This window comes from Myotis lucifugus, unplaced genomic scaffold, assembly GCF_000147115.1.
Source record: "Myotis lucifugus unplaced genomic scaffold, Myoluc2.0 scaffold_61, whole genome shotgun sequence".
Classification (NCBI taxonomy): Eukaryota; Metazoa; Chordata; class Mammalia; order Chiroptera; family Vespertilionidae; genus Myotis; species Myotis lucifugus.
The window spans coordinates 3699296-3724542 of record NW_005871109.1 but is presented as its reverse complement, the minus strand read 5'-3'; the positions used below and the strand labels follow the sequence as shown (position 1 = coordinate 3724542).

Sequence of the window (25247 nt, the reverse complement as noted above, 5' to 3'; positions counted from 1 at the left end):
AAGTACTTTGAAAAGCACCAGACTAGATAATCTCTGTTCCCTTTTGGCTCTAATATTCTATGAATGATTATAGCCCAATTATCATTTTACTTACGAAAAATTAGGGCCAGAGAAGTGAGATTTACTTAAGGTCACACAGCTAGTAAGTAATAGGACTAGAACTAGGTTTCCCTACTCCTAATCCAGCCCTTTCTCCACTATTCCACAAGGCCTCACAAAAGTTCTAACTTTTATCACTATAACCCGGTGCATTTTTTCTTTGTCCCTTACCTAACACACGGACTTTTTCCCAATATATAAGTGGTCCCAGGGGACAGGTAGAAAGTATTTTTTAAGACCAGTCTGAATTTAAGCTTTACCAATGTACTCTTCATCTGTGTTACTAGTGCCTGGTACATAGTAGGTGCTCAATAAATGTATGTTGAATAAATGACTTTCTCTTTTGGCAACCTTTTAAGAATATGTGCTCTTAGTACACAAGCTGCTCAAGGATCTTCTTGTTTATTTCTGTGAGCAAATGCAGACTATGGGAAGTCCTGAATCATGAGATTGGAAGAATCCTATTTTTGCCTGTGAAAATGCTTATTTGACTTCAGATTTTCTTGTCCTGTGACTTTATTTTATAATGCATGTCCCCTCCACTGGTCAACAGAACAATAAATGTAGTGTTTTCTTTTTAACTAGGCAAACATATATGCTATCTTATCACTAATCAAGAAATTGAATGAAAACCCAGCATTATTTTAGACATTTATTATTTTTGAAAAGCCCCCATTTGTATACATTTGCCTATCATTGCAAGCACTGTACAGTTTTTCATTGTTATTTTATCTGTATCAAGTATTTGTTTGTAATTATTAAATAAAGTCTGTTAGGACTACGGCTCCATAATTTAAAACTATTTCAACTTAATACCATTTAAAGCAAATGTTTAAGTTTTTTACTGTAAGACAAGACTGGGCATCAGGGAAAGCTATCAATAACTACTAATTCATTTTTAACTAAGACTGAGACATGGATGACATTCACTAGGAAACAAAAAAATTTCAAGCTGGAGCTCACTAGCCCAGAAAGTAAACCTTTGCTGTCTTCCTCTCTAACTTCTGCCATGCCTGTTCATTTCCCTTTCCATGGTATTACTCTAATCTGTTCAGCCAGCACTTACTGCAGAAATTTTACCTGTCCTGTAAACTTTTCAGACACCTTCCTTTTCCTATAGCCCTTTGAACTTTTATTACATCATTGTACGTAACTGGCCTTTTTTGGGGGAGAGGGGGGAATCCTACTTTCACGTTCACAGCTGGAATCAAAGGTAATTGTATACTATCCCATGTTTCTAAAACAACAGTTTGTGAGTATGTTATCCCTTACTCTAAAAGGCTCAACTTCACATTATGTGTTACTTCAAACTGCATTGCTGAAATTATCAATGTCATTGCTTTTTGTCTCATGAAAACAAATCACAACTCCTAGGTTGGTATTTACCAAGGCCTGTCCTGGGCCTTCACTTCCTCATATCCTGGATTCAAGCAGAATCGCAAACCACCCCTCTGGCTTTTCACTTTACTTGTTTCTGAGTGCTGTGTAGGTGAAACAATATTCATCTTTTTCTGGATTTTTAGGCACAGCTGAAAGAGCTATGTTGATAATATACCTACGTATTCTATACCTGAACAATGACTATTATAAAGAACAAGTGTAACTAACTACAATAAAAGGAACACTAATCAGACAGATATAGTTCCTCAGGAATTTTCACACCCTCAACCTCTAAATAAATATCTTAACAGAAAGACAGAGGGTGCCAGAGAGTAAGACTATACACAGCTGCAAGATTAAAATATAGCTGGAGGCTTTTATGTCTTTTGAGACCAAAATGTGTTCTCCATGATGACATATATTAGTAAATTTAATTATAAACTACCACTCCTTATAAATGGCTTTTCACTTCTCAGCACTAAAATTCTATGCTTCTCTAATTACATTAATTTTATCTTAGAAATGATTTTACAAGGTAAAGATTAAAACTGTTATAGGGTCCTGCCGGCGTGGCTCAGTGGTTGAGCAACGACCTATGAACCAGGAGGTCATGGTTTGATTCCCGGTCAGGGCACATGCCTGGGTTGCAGGTTCGATCCCATGTAGGGTGTGCAGGAGGCAGCCAATTGATTATTCTCTCGCATCATTGATGATTCTATCTCTCTCTCCCTCTCCCTTTCTCTCTGAAATCAATAAAAATATTTTAAAAAACTGTCAAAGGATGGAATATTTTATCAATTATTTTTAAAAGATAAGAAAGAAAAATGAAAGTCTGCTGTAAACTGTTTGTTATATTGTCATTGTGTTGTCCAGCATAAACATGGGTGATCAGCTGATTTCCCTAACCTCCAAGTAGGTTTCTTATTCCTGGATAAGCCTGATTTAATGAAGAAGAAACCAGTAAAATGCAAATTCTTCAGACTTCCTTTTAATAAATCCAACTTACCATTGTTAAAAATCACTGAACTAAAAGGTACTTTCAAGAAGCCTTATTACTCAGATATGTATTCGGTATAAGAAAATTGAGTCCAATTTGAAATGAATTTTAACACATAGTACACAAACATCACAACCCCCCAGAGCACAACACAAAACAGTCCTTTACGGAATATAAGCATTTGGCACATGAGAATGTGAAACTACATGATAAGAAAAAACCTCTTCAATGAACTAAAATGTACTTGTTAAAGATTATTTATTGCACAATATATCAGTTTATCCTAAAATAAAACAGATACTATTATTCTCTACTTCTAAATTCAGTACATAGTCAAATCTATTTTCTTAAACTAAAATTTTATAGCACTGTAATATGAGTCAACCCTTTGTTATTGAGTTAGGATAGGGAAAATTTTACAACATAAAATAAAATAAATTCCTTAGAGTTCATGAAACCATTTCACAAATCCTAGAAGGCACACATTATACTTCCTATCATATTAAGTGCATTTAAGTACTTCATAATTAAAAAAGACAAAGCTGTACAGAATACAAAAACTACATTTCATCCATTAACACATTTACAACTTTTTATGATTAGTTATTATAACATACCTAATATTCACATCTAAAGAATTATCACCCAGTTTAATGAAGTGAGCAAAAAGTGCTCATTTATTAGATAAGGCTAATAAAAACATTTTGTTTCACAGTAGATCAGTTAGTGTCTTGGAGCTCATATTGAAAAGTAAAAAGGTTTGGGCAATATCAAGTTTCTGTTCTCACTGTTAAATAATTCCTTGAAAGGTGAAGGATTCTGAGGGATAAAATCACTGGCTATACCTGGGAAAGATCCAGAAATCTGTAAAGCAACTTTGCTCATTTTCAGAAACATTCTTAAATTAGGCAATCTGAACTGGACTCAGTAAGTCTAATCCAAAGGATTTAAAATCTTAGAGTTGAAAAAGATATCGGGGGATCATCTATCCCAAGGTTTTCAAAATATGTTCCATAGAATACTAATGATCATGGAGGAGAGTCAGGGTTTTGCAAATTTGACCTGAATTTAATTAAAAAAAATTTTTTTTGGTAAAAAAATAATTTAAAAAATAAGTCCCATCATATAACTCTGTTACTCACCAAATTCTAATACATTGGATATCACCAATGCATTAATACATGTTTTCATTGATTGACTTTATAATATTTAGTAGCATAGTATATGAAGTTTACATAAAGAAATTTATATTAATAAAATAAGATTTATAAAGTGGTTTAGGGGGTGTGTGTGCATGCATGCACATGCAGCACATGTAGCTAGGGGTTCTGAGTAAGATTTTACTTGGAAAAAAAAAGATTTTACTGTTGAAATAAAAGTGTGAAAACCACAAATAAAGTCTGTTTCTAAAGTATGAGCCTACAAACCAGACGAAGGGACTTTCTCAAGGTCACATGACCATAAAAGGCATCGCCAGGTTGATGTGATAGAGCCCTCAGTACTCTGCATAAATATCCAGTGAGTGTTTAGCTGTTTGGTACTGACCTGCCCCCATCATGAATATCAACCAATTCATTATCAGTATTTTGGGGGTAAAAATCAAGCCATATTTGGTTAGACATTTTGCTTAGAAATGAATTTTTTAATTTGCATGCCTATTAAAAATCCTAGTATCCAAAAATTTTGCCATCAATATGAAGCAACTTAAATTGTATACTTTGGTACTTCAGAATATATTTGTAACTTACTAGCAGGTCAGAAAAGTTACATGGAATGTTAACATTCTTTTAAAAGGAGACATCAGGCCCTAATTTTATTATATGCTGACATCATAATGTTTAACATAAAACAAAAATTTACTTTTTAAGTAAAATTTTAAAAAATGGTTGACATGCCACTGAACATAATTCCTTCAAAGTATTTGAAAGGAAGTGGAATGAACCATAAGAAAACCAAATTATCTCCTAATTTTCGGAGGTGTTTTATGTACTTATGGTTAAAGGCTTTATCCTATTTTCTTCTTTCTTAATCTAAGAAGTCTGAGGACTTGGCCTCAGTAAGATACTTTCAAGTTAAAATAAAAGCACCATAAACTAATATTGAATGATTCGCCATAATTTGGACATATAACACTTAGGATCTGTGATAAAAATTTCCTTCTGAAACTCCAAGACGCATGAACTTTATCAAAAGCTATTTAGAACAGTTTCCCAGCTGTGGAAAAGCATTTCTAGAAGATTCCCCAGCAGAAATTCATTTATAAGGCAAAATCACACCCAACTTTTAGTCTTCACCCAAATTATACAGTATGAGGGGGAAAAAAAGGCTTTTAAATAAAAAATATGTAGTTTCAAACACACAGCTAAAGTTATGAAATAACTGGATCATTTCAAGTAATAATTATTAAAGGAGCAATAATTAACCACAAGGGGGCATACATACTCCTTAGATTCCAGCAGAAAAACTAATTTAAGTAGTAACATGCACTTTGACGTATTCTACATTTTCAGTCATATAAAATTTTCTCTCAGATGGCTACAACTTTTTAACATTCATGGTTTATTTTATTTACTTACTTATTTATTTATTTATTTAATCCTCACGCGAGGATACATTTTTCAAGAGAGAGAGAGAAAGGGAGAGGGAGATAGATAAACATCGATGTGAGAAACATCGATTGGTTGCCTCCCATATGTGCCCTGACTGAGGATCAAACCCGAAACCTGGGTATGTGCCCTGACTGGGAATCAAACCTGAGACCCTTTGGTGCACGGGACACTCTAACCACTGAGCCACTCTGGCCAGGGTTTATGGTTATTCCAGAATGCTCCTACCCTGAAAAATAGTAGTGTTTCAGAAGCCTCTGGAAATGTTGCTGTTACTGCAGCAAAGGATTCAAGAGCTATTAGTTCTAATAAGCTATATTAGAACAGATAAATAATAGGAAAATAATGGTCTAGAACAGTAGCAAGTTTTAATTTACCATAAATGGAAGACATGAAAAGTTTATCAAATTGTCAGAAAAGCGAAAATAAGAGGGTGGGGAAAAGTGAGTTCTCGGTGCCTGCGCCACAACATCCCTGCATTCTTTCCCCATGACCCACGTGTTTGTAGCCCACAATAGCAACAAAATACTTCACTCAAGGTCATGGTCTGTGGGGCTGGCCTGCCTCATCAGCCATGTTAAGAATATAGTTAGCCATATCATCTTCAGTGGGCGCATCTGACACCACCCAAGATTCATTTGCTCCAGTCATCTGCAGGCGACAAATAGGGCAATTCCTGTGTCGATCACTCCTGTTAGAGAAGTTGATTAAAGAATAGTTCTTTTTCCTCTTTTTTAAAAACAGGTTTGTTTAAAAAGTAATACATATACATGGTTTATAAAAAAGTAAACAGCATAAAAGTACACAGTGAAAAATAAATCTCTCCCTCCAGCCCAATCTTTAATTCTTATCCCCAGGGGCAACCACTATCAGTTCATCAGTATGTCCTGTAGGCCATTATGTATCAGTGCATGTTAAAGTTGTCTATTCTTTTAAACATGCATTGTATGAATAGGCCACCATTTACTTAGTCTCCCACAGAACATTTAGGTTTTTTCCTTTCTTTTGCCACTACAAACAACAAAATGGAAGAATTCAAGATTTAAAATAAAAGATAACTTTACATGCAGAATAATTTTCCTGATAGAAAAAGAGCTTATATATGATCACTTAAATAAGATTGTGTTTTTCAAAGGGATGTTTTTTGTCTTGTCAAACATTAATTTGGAAATTTCTAAACTACCATATTTGAGCCAGAAACATGTCATGCAGGGAGAATGCTTTTCTCTTCATCTCTCAGTGAAATCTGAGACCAAAGTAATTAAATTATATCAATTGCTCTTTGGCTGTAGTACAAAACTAAGAAATCTGTTTCAAAAACTAAATGTGAAAGCTAGAGCTGGCATGTGTTATTCAGATTCCTTTCTGGTTCCTCAGAGAGAGATACTTTACAAAGATAATTATGTGTGCTCTTCTGTGCACAAGTCACAATTTTAAAACAATCAACTTCTGCTTCTGGCCAAAAGGGACCAGACAACAAAGGACAATAATCCCTGAGAGGTGGGAAGCAAAGAAGGTGAGCCCTACAACTGCCCCAGCTTCCTGCCTTGAGAGTTTCTAGGCCACAGAATAAGCAGGGGGAACCCAGGTGGGACTTGGCAGGCTCCTTCCCTAGTTGAAGGAACAGAGCTGAGAGTCTCGGGAGGCTAAGGCAGCTCCGAGTTACAGGGCAGAGAACTGGTGTGGAGAAAGTTGCACAAAGGGAGAATTCCCCAATCTACAGATGGTCCCCCTAGGCAGCGGTTCTCAACCTGTGGGTCGAGACCCCTTTGGGGGTCGAACGACCCTTTCACAGGGGTCGCCTAAGACCATCGGAAAACACATATATAATTACATATTGTTTTTGTGATTAATCACTATGCTTTAATTATGTTCAATTTGTAACAATGAAAATACATCCTGCATATCAGATATTTACATTACAATTCATAACAATAGCAAAATTACAGTTATGAAGTAGCAACGAAAATAATTTTATGGTTGGGGGTCACCACAACATGAGGAACTGTATTAAAGGGTCGCGGCATTAGGAAGGTTGAGAACCACTGCTTTAGAGTATATTCAGCAGAGAGTGTGCATGTGAGGAAACTACTCCAGGCTGAAGAATCACCCAGAAGTATTTGAGAGGACAGTACCCAAAGCTCACAAAGGGCCTGGGATATTGCCTGTTCCCACCAGCCAGACTGGAAAACCTCATAATTCACAGAGCATGGAGTACTCTGAAAGGTCTTGCCTCATTAGTGGGACATAATGTGTTCTAAACTAAACACTGCTCTAGTCCTGCCTAACAAATTATAAAAACAAGACCCAAAAGGATCAAATTGTTTCCAAGTAACTATATCCCAGAACAAAGCTCAAGAATATTTATAGTAATATAAAAATATCCAGCACCCAAAAAGGTAAAAATCACAATGTCTGGCACCCAATCAAGAACTACCAGGCAAAAAAAAAAAAAAAAAAAAAAAAAAGCAGAAAAATACAACCCAAAATGAGGAGAAAAATCAGTCAAAACCAATCAGGAACTGACACAGATATTAGAATTAGCAGAGAAGAAAAGGAAAGGTTATGATAACCATATTCCATATATTTTAAAAAGAACTAGAGGAAAGACCAAACACATTAAGTTAGAGACATAGAAGATATTAAAACACTCAAACTTTTAGAGATGAAAACTATAATATTTGAAGTAATAAATATACTGGATGGGAATTAATGGCAAGTTAGGCACTGTAGGAAAAAAGATTAGTAATTTGAAAAGGCATTGCAGTATTAATTATTCAAACAGAGAAAATGACTCAAAAAAAAAAAAAGAAAGAAAATAGCATCAGTGAACTGTGGGACAACTTCAAATGGTCTATATGTGTAGCTGCAGTCCCAAAAGGAGAGGGGAGAGAACAGAGAAAAATATTTGAGAAATAATGGCTGTAACATTTCCAAAATTGGTGATACCATAAACCTACAATTCTAAAAAATTCAATGAACCCTAAGCACAAGGAACGGGAAGAAGACTAGTCTAAGGCACATCATAATCAAACTACTCAAAACCAGTGATAATGAAAAACAACATTAAAAGCAACCAGAGGGGAAAAAGTACAATACCCACATAGGAAAAAAGGATGATAGAGATTTCTCATAGGCAACAATGCAAGAAAAATGAGAATAAAGCAACATCATTAAAGTACTGAAATAAAATACTATCAATTTAGAATTCTCTATCTAGAAAAAGTATTTTTTAAAATGATGTTTAAATAGACATTCAAGAAAATCCTATAGAACCTACAAAAAAATCAAAATTAATAAATGAGTTTAGTAAGGTTGCAGAATACAAGATTGATACACAAAAATCTATTTTATTTCTATATACTAGCAACAAACAATCATAAACTGAAATTTAAAAATACCATTTGAAATAGTATAAGAAACAAAGTACTTAGGGATAAATCTGTCAAAGATATGCAACACTGAAGACTACAAAAATTGATAAGAGAAATTAAACAAGACTAAGTAAATGGAGAAATAAACTGTTCTTGTGGATTGGAAGACTGGATATTATTAAGTCAAGTCTCCAAATTGACCATTTATTTAACGCAATCCCAATCAAAATCCTTACAACTTCTTTTGTAGAAATTGACAGTTGATTCTAAAACTCATATTGAAATTCAAAAGACCTAGCACAGTCAAAACAACCTTGAAAAAGAAGAAAGTTTGAGGACTAACCCTAGATAATAATCAAGATATTGCAATATTGGTGTGAAATAGATGAATAGATCAGTGGACCAGAACAGAACCTAGAAATATACTAACATGTATTTGAACAACTGCTTTTCAACAAAGGTGCAGAGGCAATTTAGTGAATATAGTTTTTTCAACAAAATGGTATGGAGCAACTGGAACCATATGTAAAAAGAGAATTTTGATCCATACCTCAAACCATATTAAAAAATTAACTCAAAATGGATCATAGTCCCAAATGTAAAACCTAAAAACTATAAAATTTTCAGAAGATAAAGATTTCTTAGATATGGCACTAAAATCACTATCCATAAATCACAAACTGATATACTGGACCTTGTCAAAATTAAAAACTTCTACTCTTTGAAAGATATTCTTAAGAGAATGAAAAGGCAAATCACAAAATGGGAGAAAATATTTGCAAATTATACAATGAGTGGCCAGATTATTATGACCATCCCATCAGTACAATGAAGTGAATTAGTTATGCAAATAATAATAAAACCTTGAGAGTATTTGCTTAGGAAGTTTTCAATATTTAGTATTTTTGGAAGTGTCAATGAAGTACATAATAATTTGGCCGGTTATAATAATCTGGCCACTCAGTGTATATCTGATAAAGGATTATCTATCTATCTATCTATCTATCTATCTATCTATCTATCTATCTAAAAGCCTAATATGCAAATTGTCCCCTTGGGAGTTTGGGAGACCAGGAGTTCGATCACTCGCTACCACGTGCGCTGACCACCAGGGGGCAGCATGGAACGAAGGAAGGCCCCAGCCGGCAGCCGGCAGCTGGAAAAGGAAGGCCCCGATTGGCCTTGATCACTGGCCAGCCTAGGGACCCTATCCATGCACGAATTTTGTGCACTGGGCCTTTAGTACAGCAGTTGCCAACCGATGGTCTGCGGACCACTGGTGGTCTGCGAGGTCTGAAAGGTTGGCAACCGCTGCTTTAGTATATCCATAATAAATAAAGAACTCTCAAACTTTGAATGGACACTTCACCAAAGAAGATATATGGATGGTAAATAAGCACATGAAAAGATGCTCAACATTGTTAATAGCGAAATGCAAATTAAAACCACAATGTGATAACACTACACATCTACAGAATGACTAAAATTAAAAGGACTCATCAAACCAAGTATCGACAAGGTTGTGGAGCAATTGCAGCTCTCATATATTGCTGGTGGAAGTGTAAAATGGTACAACCACTGAGGAAAACAGTTGGCAGTTTCTTAAAAATTTAAACATATATCTACCATATGATCTAGCCATTCCACTCTTGGTTTTCATACAAGAAAAACCCCCAAAATATATGTTCATAAAATGTCTTGTCCACAAATGTATAGAAAGCTTTATTTGTAAAGCTAGTGAGTTTGAAAACTGCCATGATTTCAAAGTAGTGAAGAGAGTAAATGACATTTACGTGATGAGATAAGAAAGTATCTGTGACTTTCATATCAACTGTAATATAAGCAAAGATCTCTGATTCCTATTATTGACTTTGTCACAGGTACTAAACTTTTTGGGGAAATGGAATGTTTTGTATCTTGATTGTCATGTTGGTTACATAGTTATAAAAATTTGTTAAAATGTAAATATATATGTAAAATGGTTACATTTTATTGTGTGTATGTTATGCTTCAATAAAGTTGCTTTTAAAGGTTAAAAAATATTAATTTAACAGATATTGCCAAAATGTTCTCCAAAGCAGTTGTACCCAATTTATATACTGAGCAACAATATATAAAAATGCCAGTTTCGCCACAAGCTTGCCAAGACTGTATGTGCTAAACCTTGTCCTTCTTATAAGTGAAAGTGGTTTTGTAATATTGTTTTACTTTTTATTTATATAATTATAAAGGTAAATGTCTTTCACTTGATATTTGAAGAGATCTAGATTTTATACTTTTGGATAGATGGGCAGTTTCTGTAAAAAAAAGTAGTGTTTTTAGCTCCTAAATTTGGAGATTGCATTTCCATTTATTTTAGCAAAAGAAACATTGTAAAAAGAAATACAAAGTTAAAAAAAGCTTTATTTGTAATAGCCAAAAATTGGAAACAACCCAATGTCCATCAACAAATAAATGGATAAATAAACTGTGGCTTCCATACAATGAATACTACTCAGCAATAAAAAGGAACTATTGACACATACTACAACATAGATAAATCTCAAAATAATTATACTGAATGAAAGAAGCCAGACAAAAATAGGTTATATACTATATGATTTCAGTTATAAAAATTCTAGAAAATTCAAATTATTTTATAGTGACTGAGAGCAGAGTAGTGGTTGTTTGGGCACTGGAAGGAAGGGGTGGGAAGGAGATTTTACAATGGGACACAAAGGTAACTTTTTGGGATGATGGACTAGTTCATTATCTGTATAGTGAAGATGGTTTTTGTGCATGTGTACACATGTCAAAACATCAAACTGTACTTTAAGTATAGTTAATTGTATATCAATTATAAATTCTCCTAAATGAGATACTTATTTATAAAATACTAATGAGCTTGACCAGCTGATCTCTCAAGTTCCCTCCAGATCCAATTATTATTTCTTCTAACCACACATAAAGGAACAATGTAGAAATAAGAAAAAGGGAAGCCTGTGATTCTAGACTCAAGTCAGGCACAAATCTCCTTACAGCAAAAGTAAACTGCTAAAACTAAAATACACCCCCACATTTTATAAACTTTAGTTATAAAAATAAAAATATTTTTAACGATTAGGAGGCATGTCATAAAATCCAAAGTACTTAAGAACAAAATCTTATACTTAACTACAATACTTTTGTATTTTTTTGAAGTTTATTCATATACATGTTCCCATTTGACCTTTGCCTATTCCATGAAGACACCAGATAACTTACCATTTATCAATGCACTTCTGACAAAAGCTGTGAGTACAAGGCAGGATGAGGTCAACTCGACCATCCATGCAGATACAACACTCCTCCTCATCAGTCAGCTGCTTCACCCTGCAAATTGAAAGCTAAGCTATAACAATATTCTCTGCTGTCATTATAGTTTAAACCAGTGGTCACCAACCGGTGGTCCGCGAGGTCCGAAAGGTTAGCAACCGCTGGTTTTAAACTGTTTCCATCACCTGAAAAAGCATTATCAAACATCTATGTGCCTTCAGTATAAAGCAAATGACTCATGCAATATCACACTAAATCAACATACTTTTTAGGGAAGGCATTATATTAGGGAAGAAGTACTAAGAGGGGCAAATTTTATAAAGAAAGACTGGATAAGGGATAAATTCTGCAGTGATTAAAAAGAAAATATGGACAAAAAACCTGGAAATATTCAGGTCTTTCTGCAAATAGCTTAACCCATTTAAATCATATTAAATTTATATAAGTGAATTTAACCAATAATGATTTATTCACTATACAGGATACAAAGCACTCTAAAATATGGATCTTGCCATCAGGGTCTCCCTGTGCTGATGCTGATAATGAGCATATAAATGAAAAAATACCTCAGTCTTAAGTATCGGGTGCTACAGTAAATATAAAAGAGAAAGAAAGCACAGTCTTGGTCCTTAAGGAGCTCTCTCACCTTGGGAAGAAAAGAGATGTTGAATCTTCTACTCCAGCCACCATTTAGAGTGCCCTGAATGGGCCAAGTGCCTTTGCATGTGGTGTTTTCCTTCCTTGGAATACTTCTGTGAGTTTGGTAAATTCCAATATCAGTAACTCAGCTCAAAATATTACCTGCCTGTTCTCAAAACCAACATGTGCCTTAATTAAAAACTTACATGTTGCATTTCAACTGGCTGTTTACTGGCTATCTATTAACTTAAAATTTTTTTGAATAAAGGGTGTTTATCTTAGGTTCTCAATAAATGTTTCTTAAAGTGATTTTAATTTGTTTTTATCCTTTGTGCTGTTCTATTACTGTTAGATTTTGTTCATCAGGCATGTATTGCTTTTTTTAAAGATTGAATGTTTCAATGTACAGCCACTAGACTGTAAGTTTAAAAGGAGAAGCTATTGCTAACATGTTTTTAATTCCCTGCTGTGCTTATACCAGTGTATGTATATAAGATATTGAGATGTCACTTTAAAATTCATCAATCTGAATATAAAACAGAATATAAGCAAATATCAAATGTGCATTACATGTAGTAAGAGCAAAGTAAAGGAGGAGGAAATGAGTGTATTTCAAACTTGTTGGAAAGATTAGGTAGAGAAATGATAGGATTTTGACAGAGAACATGCTAGGTGAATAAACAAAGCTGTGACGGTAGAAAAAAACCTGTGTATGCACACATGCACTCAACAAGGAGCCTGGCGTGATGCTCTGGGAAGAAAACTGAGAGAAAAGGTTGCTTAAATATAGCAAAGAGAATCTGATCCTGGAATATCAAAAAGAAAAGTTTAAACTTGTTCTGACAGGCAAACTACAAATCAGAGTTTGATCAAGGGGAAAGTAACTCCATTGAAATAATACTTCAGGAAGATTAATTGGGAGTGCAGCATGAGGGGCAGTGTAGAGGGAGGAAAACCAATTAGATTAGTTTAGCAATTCACTTGGGAGATAATTAGGGCCTGGTCTAAGGGTCATTATGAAAAACAAATCATCAGGATGTGGTAATAGATTAAATGTTATGCTTTAGTATTGGGCAAAATAGGGTAGCCATTGAATTGAAATGGGGAAATGGAATAAAAACCTAGATGGATGTGTATCTAATGTATTTTATTTTTTTCTACATATGTTCATTTCAATGTTTAGGTGCTATATATAGTGCCAGACCCAGATGAATTGGAGTCTCTGCTTTTGAGGAGCTTACAATTTACATCTAAGAATGTAGACTTGGGTGTCAATAGCGGAGAAAATAATTGAATCCATAGAGTGACAGGTGAGAATTTAAAAGTGAGGCACTGAGGGCCCTGAAGAACAGCATTCTGGATAGGGGTAAAAGAAAGAACAGGAGACACAGAAGCAGCCAATGGAACCTGTATAATGTTCACCTGATTTTTGCTACCTTCCAAGCAGTGCAGTGACCAGAAGAGCCTTGCTCTACTTGTCCTTGTTAGACCACTTACAGAGCATTCAGTTCTATGCTCCCTACCCTGAAAGACACATTGAGAGATAAAGGATTATCCAGGAAAGCCTCCAGGACATAGAAGAGACTCATATGAACAAATCAGAAGGAACTGGGGCTGCTCATCCTGGAGAACAGAGGCTCAGTGAGGATTTGATTACTGTTTTCAAATATGTGAAGGGCTGGAAAAGAGAAGACTTTTTTGGTGGGATTCCAAAAGGCACTGCCACTGAAATAAGTAGACTACAGTAATAATTTAGTGATAATTAATGACAGTTAACTCTTACCTATTATTATGGGCCAGGTACTATTCTAAGCATTTTACATATATTAACTCACTTAACTCTCTCAAGAGTCCTATGAAACAGATATTCATAGGACTATATTGTAGGAAGAATTCATAGTAATTAGAACCATCTGTATGTGAAAAGGCTTGCTTCTCTGAGGCTTTGAGCCCCATTTAACTGCAGGTGATCAAGTACAAGTTGCACTTTCAACTTGGCTAAATGTCATCAGTAGAATCTTACTATTCAAAGTGTTATCCATGGAGCTGCAGCAGTGACATTACCTGGAAGCTTGCTAGAATCTTATAAGCTCCTCCTCAAAACCACTGAATGTCAAAAGTTAGGAAGCACTGTAGTACAGGATCTTTATGCACCAGAGAATAACAATGCAGGTTGGAAGCACAGCTGTATTGCCAGACAGGCCTGAATGTGAATCTCAGCTAGACCAATGTCTATCTATGCCATTTATTTGTCTAAACTCATCTGAAATAGGCCAATAATTGTATCCCATAGGGTTGTTCTGAGAATTTAATGAGTTTATACATGTAAAGCATTCATCACAATGCCTACTACCCTATAAGTACTCAATAAATATAAACCACTAATAGAAGTATGCATGAGATGTAAGGCTGAAGCAAATAAATACCTCTTAAGATTCCCTTCAATTTAAAAAGTCTAGTGTATCAGGATGTAACTGAAAACCAAAAAGCATACAGAAGCAAAAAGCAGCCCTAACCTACTAATCTGGCATTGAATTTTCTAGTCTCAAGGGCACATGAAAAGGAATAACACCCTATCTCCTTCATTAAGATGACTGCAATAAGGAAAAAGTATTACTTTCATTTCATTGACTACCATAGAGCTTAAATATAGTAAATACTATTCGTGGCTTTTAAAATCCTATGTATAAATAATCACCATTTTGAAGGAGAGAGAAAAAGCAGAAAATCAGATAGTTGTCTTTGAAAGATTAACTTTACAAAATACAGGAAAGACAAGCCTTAACGTTGCCTATTCTATATAACAAAAGCTTAATATGCCAAGTGTCCGGTCGTCAGTTCAACCAATCAAAGAGTAATATGCTAATGATATGCTAAGGCTGCTCAACTGCTTGCTATGACATGCACTGACCACCAGGGAGCAGACAGTCGAATGGTCAACCAGTCGCTATGATGTGCACTGACCACCAGAGGGCAGACGCTCCGACCAGTAGGTTAGCTTGCTTCTGGGGTCCAGCTAATAAGGACTGAGCGAGATGGGCGGGACATGCCCTGGAGCTTTCCCACAGTCCCTCCCCGGGTGGCCATCCTCCCGCGTCCCTCCTGGCCGCAATTGTGCACTGGTAGGGTCCCTCGGCCTGGCCTGTGCCCTCTTGCAATCCGGGACCCTTCGGGGGATGTCGGAGAGCCGGTTTTGGCCTGATTCCGCAGGCCAGGCCAAGGGACCCCACTGGTCCACAAATTCGTGCACCAGGCCTCTAGTGATGCTATAAAACTCATTTGGAATTTCAGTAACACTTGTACAGCCCAAACCTAGAAAACCAAACAATCCTATTAAATATAAACAGAAAATGATAAATGGAAAATACAATTTTACTATAACAATTTTAGTATTTGAAGACCAGCTGATTAAGAATAGACCAGAAAATGCTACTAGAGAAATAGAAGAGAAATTCTTGTTAAGCATATTTTTAACTTTAAGGTAAAAGGCACTGTCAATACAGGTTTCTGCTGTCTACTCTGTATGACAATAACATAGGATGTCAACATGTCTGGACCCAGGGAAGACTTTCCAATGAGGTGTTTACAAATTTAAGTTACGATCATGGTTGTCAAATGGCAACAGGTGGGAGCTTTCACGTGCCAAAACCATTATAGAGAAGGAAAAGAAAGTTTAGATAGAACAATAATGTAGGCCTGAGTAAACAAGCACCATCACAGAAAACTCTGGCTGACTTCATTTCCTTCTGGTACATGCAATATGTACACCAACTACTTGTTCATTCCTGAATGCACTGCCAGATCCTGGAGCCAATATTTACAATTTTAATGCTCCAATTAGATAATTTTAAGGAAAATTGGAATGGTTCTGCCATTCTTGGACCTAATTTCCTGAAGGGCTTTGATGTAAGAACCTAAATATCTATTATAAGAGGGGTATTAACTATAACTCTTTTGTCACTAAATGCAAGCATGTAGAGAGTGGATTAATGGAAATGAAGTTGGCAGCAATGTTACCTGGCATAAGCCACTTCAACTTTCTTTAATTGGGCCCTCTAACAATGTCCTTAAGTACAGAATAACCCAAAAGCTGATCTGGGATATATCAATTGAGACAAAAAGTAATGTGATTTAAGATGTCACAAAGAGCACCAGCCAAAATATTAATGAGATTTCAGTAGCTTGAATATTGGAAAATAAGAGAAACATGGTGCTTATGTATTGTGTACCTTCCCATCCAAAGACTAGCTTGACAAGATGTTACAGATGAGGAGTTTTCATCAGGGGCTTCAGAGGTGGAGCTCTGTGCCAACACTTCTGCTGCTTGACTTGTGATGTCTTTATAAAGCTGAATAAACTGGTACAAATTCATGATCCGTGATGCTTCTACAATGCCACGGCTTTTGTTAATCTAAAAATACAAAGAAAATGAAAAAAAAAATCCCAACAATACACACACACAACCCCTCCCCACCCCAAAACGTTGATAATTTCTCTGATCAATTTTTCCCCAAAAAAGGGGAACAAATACTAAGTCAAACATCCTAGGAAAGAGAAGTTTGCCAGGTTTCCAAATTATCCAACAAGAGAACAAGAGTCTGAGCATATGAATAATATCATGTCTCCTACATTTGTAGATTTCAAAGGAGCTACACAAATTTATCTAATTTGATATTTAAAATAACTCTGTAGGGTTGATTAGGCATCATCTTATTTAGATTTGTGAGGTCAGGCAACTTTCCCAGACTTAAGAAATGAATTTTAGAGATCAGTATTGGCAATTCTTTTCATTTTAATTTCTTAAAGAATTTCTTAATTAAAGGCATTTATTTGAATCCAGCAACCACATGCCATTTTACTATAATTGAAACAACAGATTGTTTCCTTGAATATCTTAAGTTCTACTTTATACCCAAACTTCCAAACTAAAGTGAGAAAATTATATTGAAGTAAATCCTAACAAAAAGTGGTTGAGTTTTTCTCAGAAGGCCATTTTGAGGTATAGCAAAAACTCATTTAAAATAAAATGAACCAGTGTCTACAGGTTGTACTTAGCCTTGCTCTAGCTTACATTATAATGTGAGGATATATTTGGGGCAAGTGTGAGGTAACAGGTAAGGAGGGATAATATTGCTTTCAGGTTGGAGGACTCGAGGAGTGGGGTATATCTTCACTTTTGAAATGACCAAAGCCAGTAGGATTGAGGGCAAAGAACATGAATTAATCAGCAATACATTAGAGATGTAAAAGACTTCCTTTCAGCACAGGAGATGATAAGGAAGATTGTGGGGACAGAAGTAAGCAACGAAACCTATTAAGTACAATATCAAAATAAATAGAACAAACAAAATCATAAAATACTTAGAAAGAAATGAAGAATGCAGGGAGAAATATAGAGAGAGGGCATTAAAACTGTGAATGAAGTAGGTGTTGATGAAACTGGGGATATGAGAAAGTGAAATATGAGGTTACATATTAAAAAAACATTATTATAGCAACATTTCCATATTTGGAATGAAAATAATAGTTGCAACTAACATTTATTGTTTACTACTTGAGAAGACAATGAGAAGAAAAACAGCATCAAGTATGAATCAGATTCCATGTGTAAAAATGCCAGAACCACTGCTAATTTAAAAAAATTTGATTAAATTTTGGGATGGTAAGATCTAAATGGAAATGCAAATATGTAATATTCTTTGTAATAAAAGACTATAGGTGCAGTTGAGAACAAATAGAAATAAAGGTGATAGGAATTTATAAATTATAAAATAGATTTTCAGAGCTAAAGAAACTGGGCCAGTCTTCCTTTGAAACTGTATAATTCAGAAGAAATCAGGGAATAATTCACATAGACATAGTATTTAACAGCAAAGTTTATCAAACTGCAACAAATATTTTTTTATTTTTTCAATCCTCACCTGAAGATATTTTTTTTTCCTTTGATTTTTTTTTAGAGTGGAAGGGAGGGAGGGAGACAGAGAAACATAGATGTGAGAGAGACACATCAATTGGCTGCTTCCTGCATGTGCCCTGACCAGGGCCAGGAATTGAACTTGCAATCCAGGTACATGCCCTTGACTAAGAATCGAACCCACAACTCTTCAGTGTGTGGGCCGATGTTCTATGCTCTAACCACTAAACCAAACTGATCAGGGCACAACAAATATTTATTAAGTACACATTACTGTTATAGGTAATATGTGCACTGCTCTAGGCACTGGTGACAGTGTGTATAAAAAACAAAACTCCTGACCTCATGGAATTTATACTATAGGTAGGAGAGACAGACAATAAAATACAGGTTAGACAGAAGTAAGTGTTATGGAGAAGATAAAACAGAGATGAAATGCTAAAGGGTTGTAGGGAAGGCCTCACAGAGAAGGTGACATGTAAGAACTGAAAGGGGTGAAAGAATGAATCATATCAATATTTGGGGGAAAGATAAATCCAGGCTGAGAGAATAGGAAGTGCAAAGCATGTTAGGCAGAAGTGTACCTGGCAAGGAGCACAAGGAGTCCAGCAAGGAGCCCAGGGTGGTTGGAATAGAATGAGGGGGGAGGAATTGGAAAAAATAAGGTTAGGGGGTGAGGTGGGGACAGAATGTATAGACTTTGCTGATCATGACACAAAAGGAAAAAATCTCCTTACCCACGAGTTCTTTATGGGTTGGTCAGGAATGGACTTCAGGGCACTCATGAATGCCCAATTTACTATTTATATGCACATGGATGATTTCACCATTTGTTTGTTGTAGAGTAGGAGTGGGGATATGAGAAGGCCTAATAAAATTCGTTCCTTCATTTTCACCAAAAGTTCTGTGGCCTCACAAAGGTTAAAAACCATCTATTCTAATCTACCCATTGATGGATGAGGCTTCCTAATACTCTATGACAGCGGCTATTATATTTTTCAACACAGTTGATATATTCAATTACCTAAAATGTAAAGATGAACTAAGACAGTGTATTAATGGTGAAAAATCCATTCTACAATTAAAAATTACTAAAACAAAACAAAAAACACAAACCTTTCTAATGGATTTAAAAATTATTAAATAAATAAACCCAGTGTTCTTAAAAGAAATGATCTCTTAAGATAACTAATTTTTAAGGAGTCATCTTAGAGTTATGTAGAGTGTCGCCTTAGGATTCCATAGCTAGCTAAATACAAAAAGAGAGGTAGAGGGTTTACTACCACCTTTCTTGATTATAAAAATCTCTGCTATATGGTAATTACACAACCAGTGAGATTCAATTAACCTGGAAGGCAATAACAGTACCAAAACTATGTTTTAAATAGTTAATAATAACCACATTATTAACATCTATTTCAATCATATTACATTACACAATTAAATGTGGTTCTAACCACCAAAATAATTCAAGTTCTGCATCAGAAGTCTCTATCACTCTCACCTTGGTACAGACCACCCGTACAACCACTTTCCAAAAGGCAGAGGAATCAGACCCAGGTTGTACCTCAAAGAGAAGATGTTTTTCCTGGCCAGAAGCCACTTTAGCAGTTCTGAAAAGAGACAAACACATTTGTTTATTTTATGAGAAGTCATATAAAATAACTGAGCCATGAAATTAGATTCAAGAAACACTTTAAATCAGAGAAAAAAAATTGAAGAAAAAACACAAAGTCAAATAACAATAATGATTGTAATAATTAGATTCTTAAAACACAGGGATAGAGAAAGTTTTGATTAAACATACAACTTAATTTCCAAGGTTTTTAAAGTCAACAGCATAGTGGAATGATATTTATAAATCTGCTTGTCATATCTAATATATTAATGGTCTTTAAACTTTTAACAAAGACACCTACGAAAAACATATCCAAGGAAACAGATATTTAAAAGAAAAACCAAGCTGGTTTCACTTGTCCAAATTTGACTATTGCCTCAATGCATATAAAGTGTGAAAAAAAAAATCTTGCTTTTGGTTGAGTCCTTATTTAAGCAACAATAATAACACATCACTTTGGAAAAAAAGTTTATAGGTAATGTGGACTGGATCACGCAAATGCTTTTGAGACACTTTGAATATAGCTTTCCCGGGCAGAGTAATTTTCATCTAGAGAGCCACAGGATTCTAACATAAAAATATGACTTTTAGAGAATAATATCGCCATCAATGCTAATTTAAATCAGTTCAAAGACATACTTAAATATTACTGCTCCCTTCTATCATTAGTCACATTTCTGTCTGTGCATCAATGGGGATATCACACTCAGAACTAAGTGACTTACAGCTAAATAAATTGAGGCCATTGAAATTAAGCAACTAGCCTGAGGTAACGAAATCTGCCAGGGAATGTAATTCAACTATGCCAGTTCCCAGTTGTTTTCTAGCTATCAAGCCACGCTTCATCTGTATAGGTTTAACTTTATTTCTCAGACAGCACTGCACTTATGAATGCCCAACTCTGACCGTGAAAATTGGTTTTATGAACCAAATCCAGTCAGAAATAAATGAGAAGATATTCTTTACCATCACATCTGTATTACACAGTAAACTTAGCTTGTGGATGCTTGCACGGGACACATTTTATTCAGTATCTTTAGATGAAAAGGCAAAATTTTGTTAGACTAGACTAGGTTTACATAAGTTCCGAGACTCAAAGGGATGCTAAAGTTTTAAAAACCAATGGCTACGTTTTTTTATTATAAAAGATCAGACAATACACAAACACACAGTAAAATGTAAAATCTCCCTCGATGCCCACCCCCCCCAACCCGTTTCCACGGACTCCCCAGAGACCCAGTATGCAGCCTCCTAGCTCTTTTTCTATGTATTTACATACATAACAATACAGGATCCATCCATATAAATATACAGGACTTTAAGAACAAAACAAAATCCAGTGCTCTTAAAAGAAATGATCTTCTAAAACAACTTTAACTTTTAAGACATTCTTTACTCTTCATGACTGGCTAATAACAGTAGACTCTAGTCATGTCATAAAAAAACTGTATTTCCTTTTCTTTATCTAAATGTGTTCCACATAGCCAAGTATGTTTCTTATCAACCAACATAGCTATCACAAAGCTAGGGAGCACATTCATGTACCTTGCCCTAAACTATTAATAGGGACTGTTAATAGTTTATATTTATACTAAGTGGGTCCAGACTGCCTGGTGATTTTGATTGGCTTTTTTGGGGTTTAAAGAGAGGTTAGAGTGGGATAGTTAGGGGGGTTAATGAAAAAAACTTCAGATGTAGGGAGAGCTGGATCTGCCATTAATCCTTGGGCAATCATTTTAGGCCTCAGTTAAAATGTCCAACCCTCAGCACAGTGCCTTGCACACACTATGGGTTCAGTGAATGTTAGCTAAATTGAACAGACTTAAGAGAGAACCTTTAAGATCTTATTTAAAAGGCAATTTCATAATTACATGCCAAGGGAGACAGAAGATATATACATGGATGTAGGTGCTGCCACAGAAAGACTTAATAGAAGGAAGTGACATCTGTTCATCTGTCACTAAGGGAGAAAACACACAAAGAAAAAGTAATATTTTAAAAGCATAATAATCTGGGGCCATTTAGGGACAAAGAGCCCTGTGTATTTTGATAGCTGCTATAACAGATTGGTATAAAAATTGATATAATAAAGAACAAATTCACAAACAAAAGACTAAATTCTATTAAATATACTCTTTAAGAAGGTAGAAAAATGTATATTCCATTTAAAACATTAATCTTTTCGAGTTACATAGTGATTTAAAGATGTTAGCTGATTAGAAATATTAATAACTGAAATATCTTATTCTTCTGATGATAAATGAATTACTATATATGTATTTCTCTGGTAAAACAATAGCTCTGCGAACAAACACAGAAGATTTATTTATTAACTAGATGAACTGGCTGATATACAGAAACCTGAGTGCCCAAGGACTATCCTAGGAGCCTTTCTCTAGAGTGGGTAATTGGCATACTCATTATGTACCTCTTTAGTGCTTTCAAACAAGAACAATTTATATGCCTGTGTTTAAAATTTAATTTAATGTTCCTTCCATCTCTTTTGCTCTTATTACATATTTTAAAATAGCCACATAGAAAGTCTTATAGTAGGTATTCAATAAATATTTGCTAACTGCTGCTGAAAACATTAAGTCATCAATACTTCTGATTACCTCTCAGGCAGTCATGATATGTGGGGCATACATAAGCAGGAAAATAAAATGAAAAAGAGCAAGCCTTACACATCATTAAGTTCAGCTACTCTCCCAAGAAATTCTTCATAAGTTAAGGAGCCACTTTCTCGAACCAATGTGACATGTTTTGCTACTTTTTCTGGTAACTTGTTAAGAACCAACTGCGTCTGGTCCGAAATCTGTTGTCCCATGATGAAATGATGTCTTTTGAAATCCAGGAAGTGTTGCTTCACATAGTTTCTGTTAAATATATATATAAAAGTTACTATATATAATATAAAAACAGCAGTATATCCACCCCTTCAAGAAAATAAAAGAAAAACTAGGAATACATTTAAGTAGAGTTCAGGAGGCTGATATCATTTTGATATTAGCAAATACTTCCTTCTAGCTCAGGGGTGGGGAACGTCCAGCCCCAGGACTGTATAAGGCCTGAAAAATCATTTGGTCTGGTCCTGCCAAGCCATTAGGGGTGAGTTAATTAAATGTTTGACCAAATATAGCAGGCTAATTTTTAAGTTGATAATTTTGTATGGCCCTCGATGTTATAAATATCCAAATGGCCCCTGGCAGAAAAAAAGGTTCCCACCCCTATTCTGGATCATGGAACAGTAGTATTGCATGGGAACATAATTTGCAAACCACTGGCATAGAATTCAGCACAAGACAAATCTCTGGTCAAGATTTCTCAAAGAACTAGCAGCTCTCATACTATTGTGCCACCTATAATTTAGTCCTCGCAAGCAGAATAATAATGTGCTTTCAAAAAACATTTGGAAGATTTTTAAAATAAAGAACAACTTTTTTTTTTAAATATAAGAATATCAAGGATTCCAAAAATGCCACATTCTTTAGTGGGTGGTAATATACACTTGATCACTTCTTTTTCTAACAAGTGAATCGTTGTAGTTCAAATATCCTTTATAAAGATACAAAATTACATCATGGGCAATTGGCAAAACCAAAAACCAACCCCCAAACCCAACCCAACCCAACCCAACCCAAAAACATCCGGGAAAATTTAAACCATATCCATTCATAAAAGGATTAAAGAAAAGCTGAAAAGCCTGAAAGTGCAACAAAATGACTAACTCACAAGTACTGTAGTATTTATAAAATATACGTAACTGAAATAATCGATTATTTTCATCATGAAGTCAGTAATAAAAAAACATCAGTGATAACAAACTAGGTCCCTAAGGATACACTTTTATTACTCATTGCTTATTCAACCTCTGTTATCTGTAAGCTGTTCTGCAAGATAAGAAAATTAACAGCAGTTACAACAGATATTATAGGCAGTGAAACAAATTAAACTAGAGTCACTATAGAGCCTGGAATGCCGGTTCCAAAGAAAATTTTTATAGAAAGAAAAACTACAAAAGGAGAGAGAGTACTTGGAGGTTAAGAATACTGATTTCTGAGAGCACCAGTATGTTTACTAAATACATTACATACGTATTTGGAAAAATACACTAACTAGACGTGTAAGCATCCTCTCTGGACGTTCCCTGCTTTTTTGGCAGAGGGTAAGGTTAAGCGTGCTAGGTGTTTGGAAGTGAACTAAGAAAGATGGGGCCCCACACCTCAAATACCAAGTTCAGTTACAAGAAATGACAAAGAACATATCTTTGGAAATCTACAATTATACTAAGGAGGAAATTATTTAGAAATGGCAGCCAGGCAGCATCAAAGGAAAGAAAAAAAAATCCACACTATTTTTGAGTTCGGAAAGAATCACTTCTTAGAGAGGCGACTTCAATAGAGCAGTGACTGATTTAGGGTCTGGGCCCGATGAAATTCTGAATGGATGGAGCTCAATTCATCGCAGTAGGAATGGGCGGAGGGGAGTGGAAAAGAGTAACTCTATGCAGGGTCAGAATGTGGGCGTGCACTGCAATTAAAGGGGCTGGGGATGGATTTGAATAATAACAGTAAGTCCACGTTTTGCAGCTAACATACAAATAACAATTATTAGCAAGGAAACGTTTCGTCTTGGCCGGGCCTGCAGGTAGCTGGTTCACCAAGGTCAGACCTTTGGGAAGAGGAGCAGCCTAAACTGATTGAGAAACGGAGGGCCGGCTACGACCCGCTTGGCCGTGTGAGTTAGGGTCCCCGGGCAGAGGGGCTGTCCTCTGGGACGTCCGGTGCGGCCGGGCGCACGTGGTTTTCAACGTGACCGGTGTGTTTACCAAACACGCCGGCCGCCCCCGCCGCCTCGGCCCCTCCTCAGGCGCACTTGAACCTGGAGCTTTGAACCAACAGCCACATCCGCGATCCGACGGGCTGCGCAGGCGGCAAGATTCAAACGCGGTTCCGGGCTCGAGAAGGACCAGCTCTCTCCAGTGCCCCCAGGTCCTCTCCCCAAACGGGACCAGCCACCTCCCCACACCGGGCCATTGAAACGGCCGGGCCGGAGCCGGTGCGTCCCCGCAGGGCCTCCCAGGCCGGCTCCGCGCCCGACGCCGGACCTAGAAGGGCGGCTCCCCCCGGAGCCCGGCTCGGCAGTCCCAGCCCCAGGTTCGCGAAGCAGGCGGGACGGGAGACGACGAAAGGACGGCGCTGCGGAGCTCACCCAGGTTCAAGGCATCGCGCTTCCGGGGGTACAGGTGCCGCCCCTGCCCGTCACTCGGGCCCACAGGCGGCGGCGGCGGCGGGCTGCGGCGGCGGCGGCGGCGAGGCGCGCGACC

The 25247-nt window shown here is 36.2% G+C and overlaps 1 protein-coding gene across 5 annotated transcripts; it reads right to left on the bottom strand.

The window, feature by feature from the left end:
- Positions 1–5425: 5425 nt before the first annotated feature.
- On the bottom strand, positions 5426–25246 carry RNF141 (ring finger protein 141). 5 transcript variants are annotated; one of them, XM_006089625.3, is made up of 6 exons: positions 25133–25246; positions 22606–22797; positions 19808–19916; positions 16619–16800; positions 11700–11807; positions 5426–5773 (listed from the first exon to the last, which is right to left on the bottom strand). In XM_006089625.3, exons 2-6 carry the CDS (start codon positions 22746–22748, stop codon positions 5623–5625), a joined length of 693 nt encoding a protein of 230 aa, XP_006089687.1. In that variant the 5' UTR covers positions 22749–22797; positions 25133–25246; the 3' UTR covers positions 5426–5622. The 5 variants fall into 5 exon arrangements, with proteins under 5 accessions (XP_006089687.1, XP_014312094.1, XP_023610313.1 ...); XM_014456608.2 differs by having other exon boundaries at positions 19871–19916; XM_023754545.1 differs by lacking the exon at positions 25133–25246 and adding an exon at positions 24563–24581.
- Between the last annotated feature and the right edge of the window lies 1 nt (position 25247).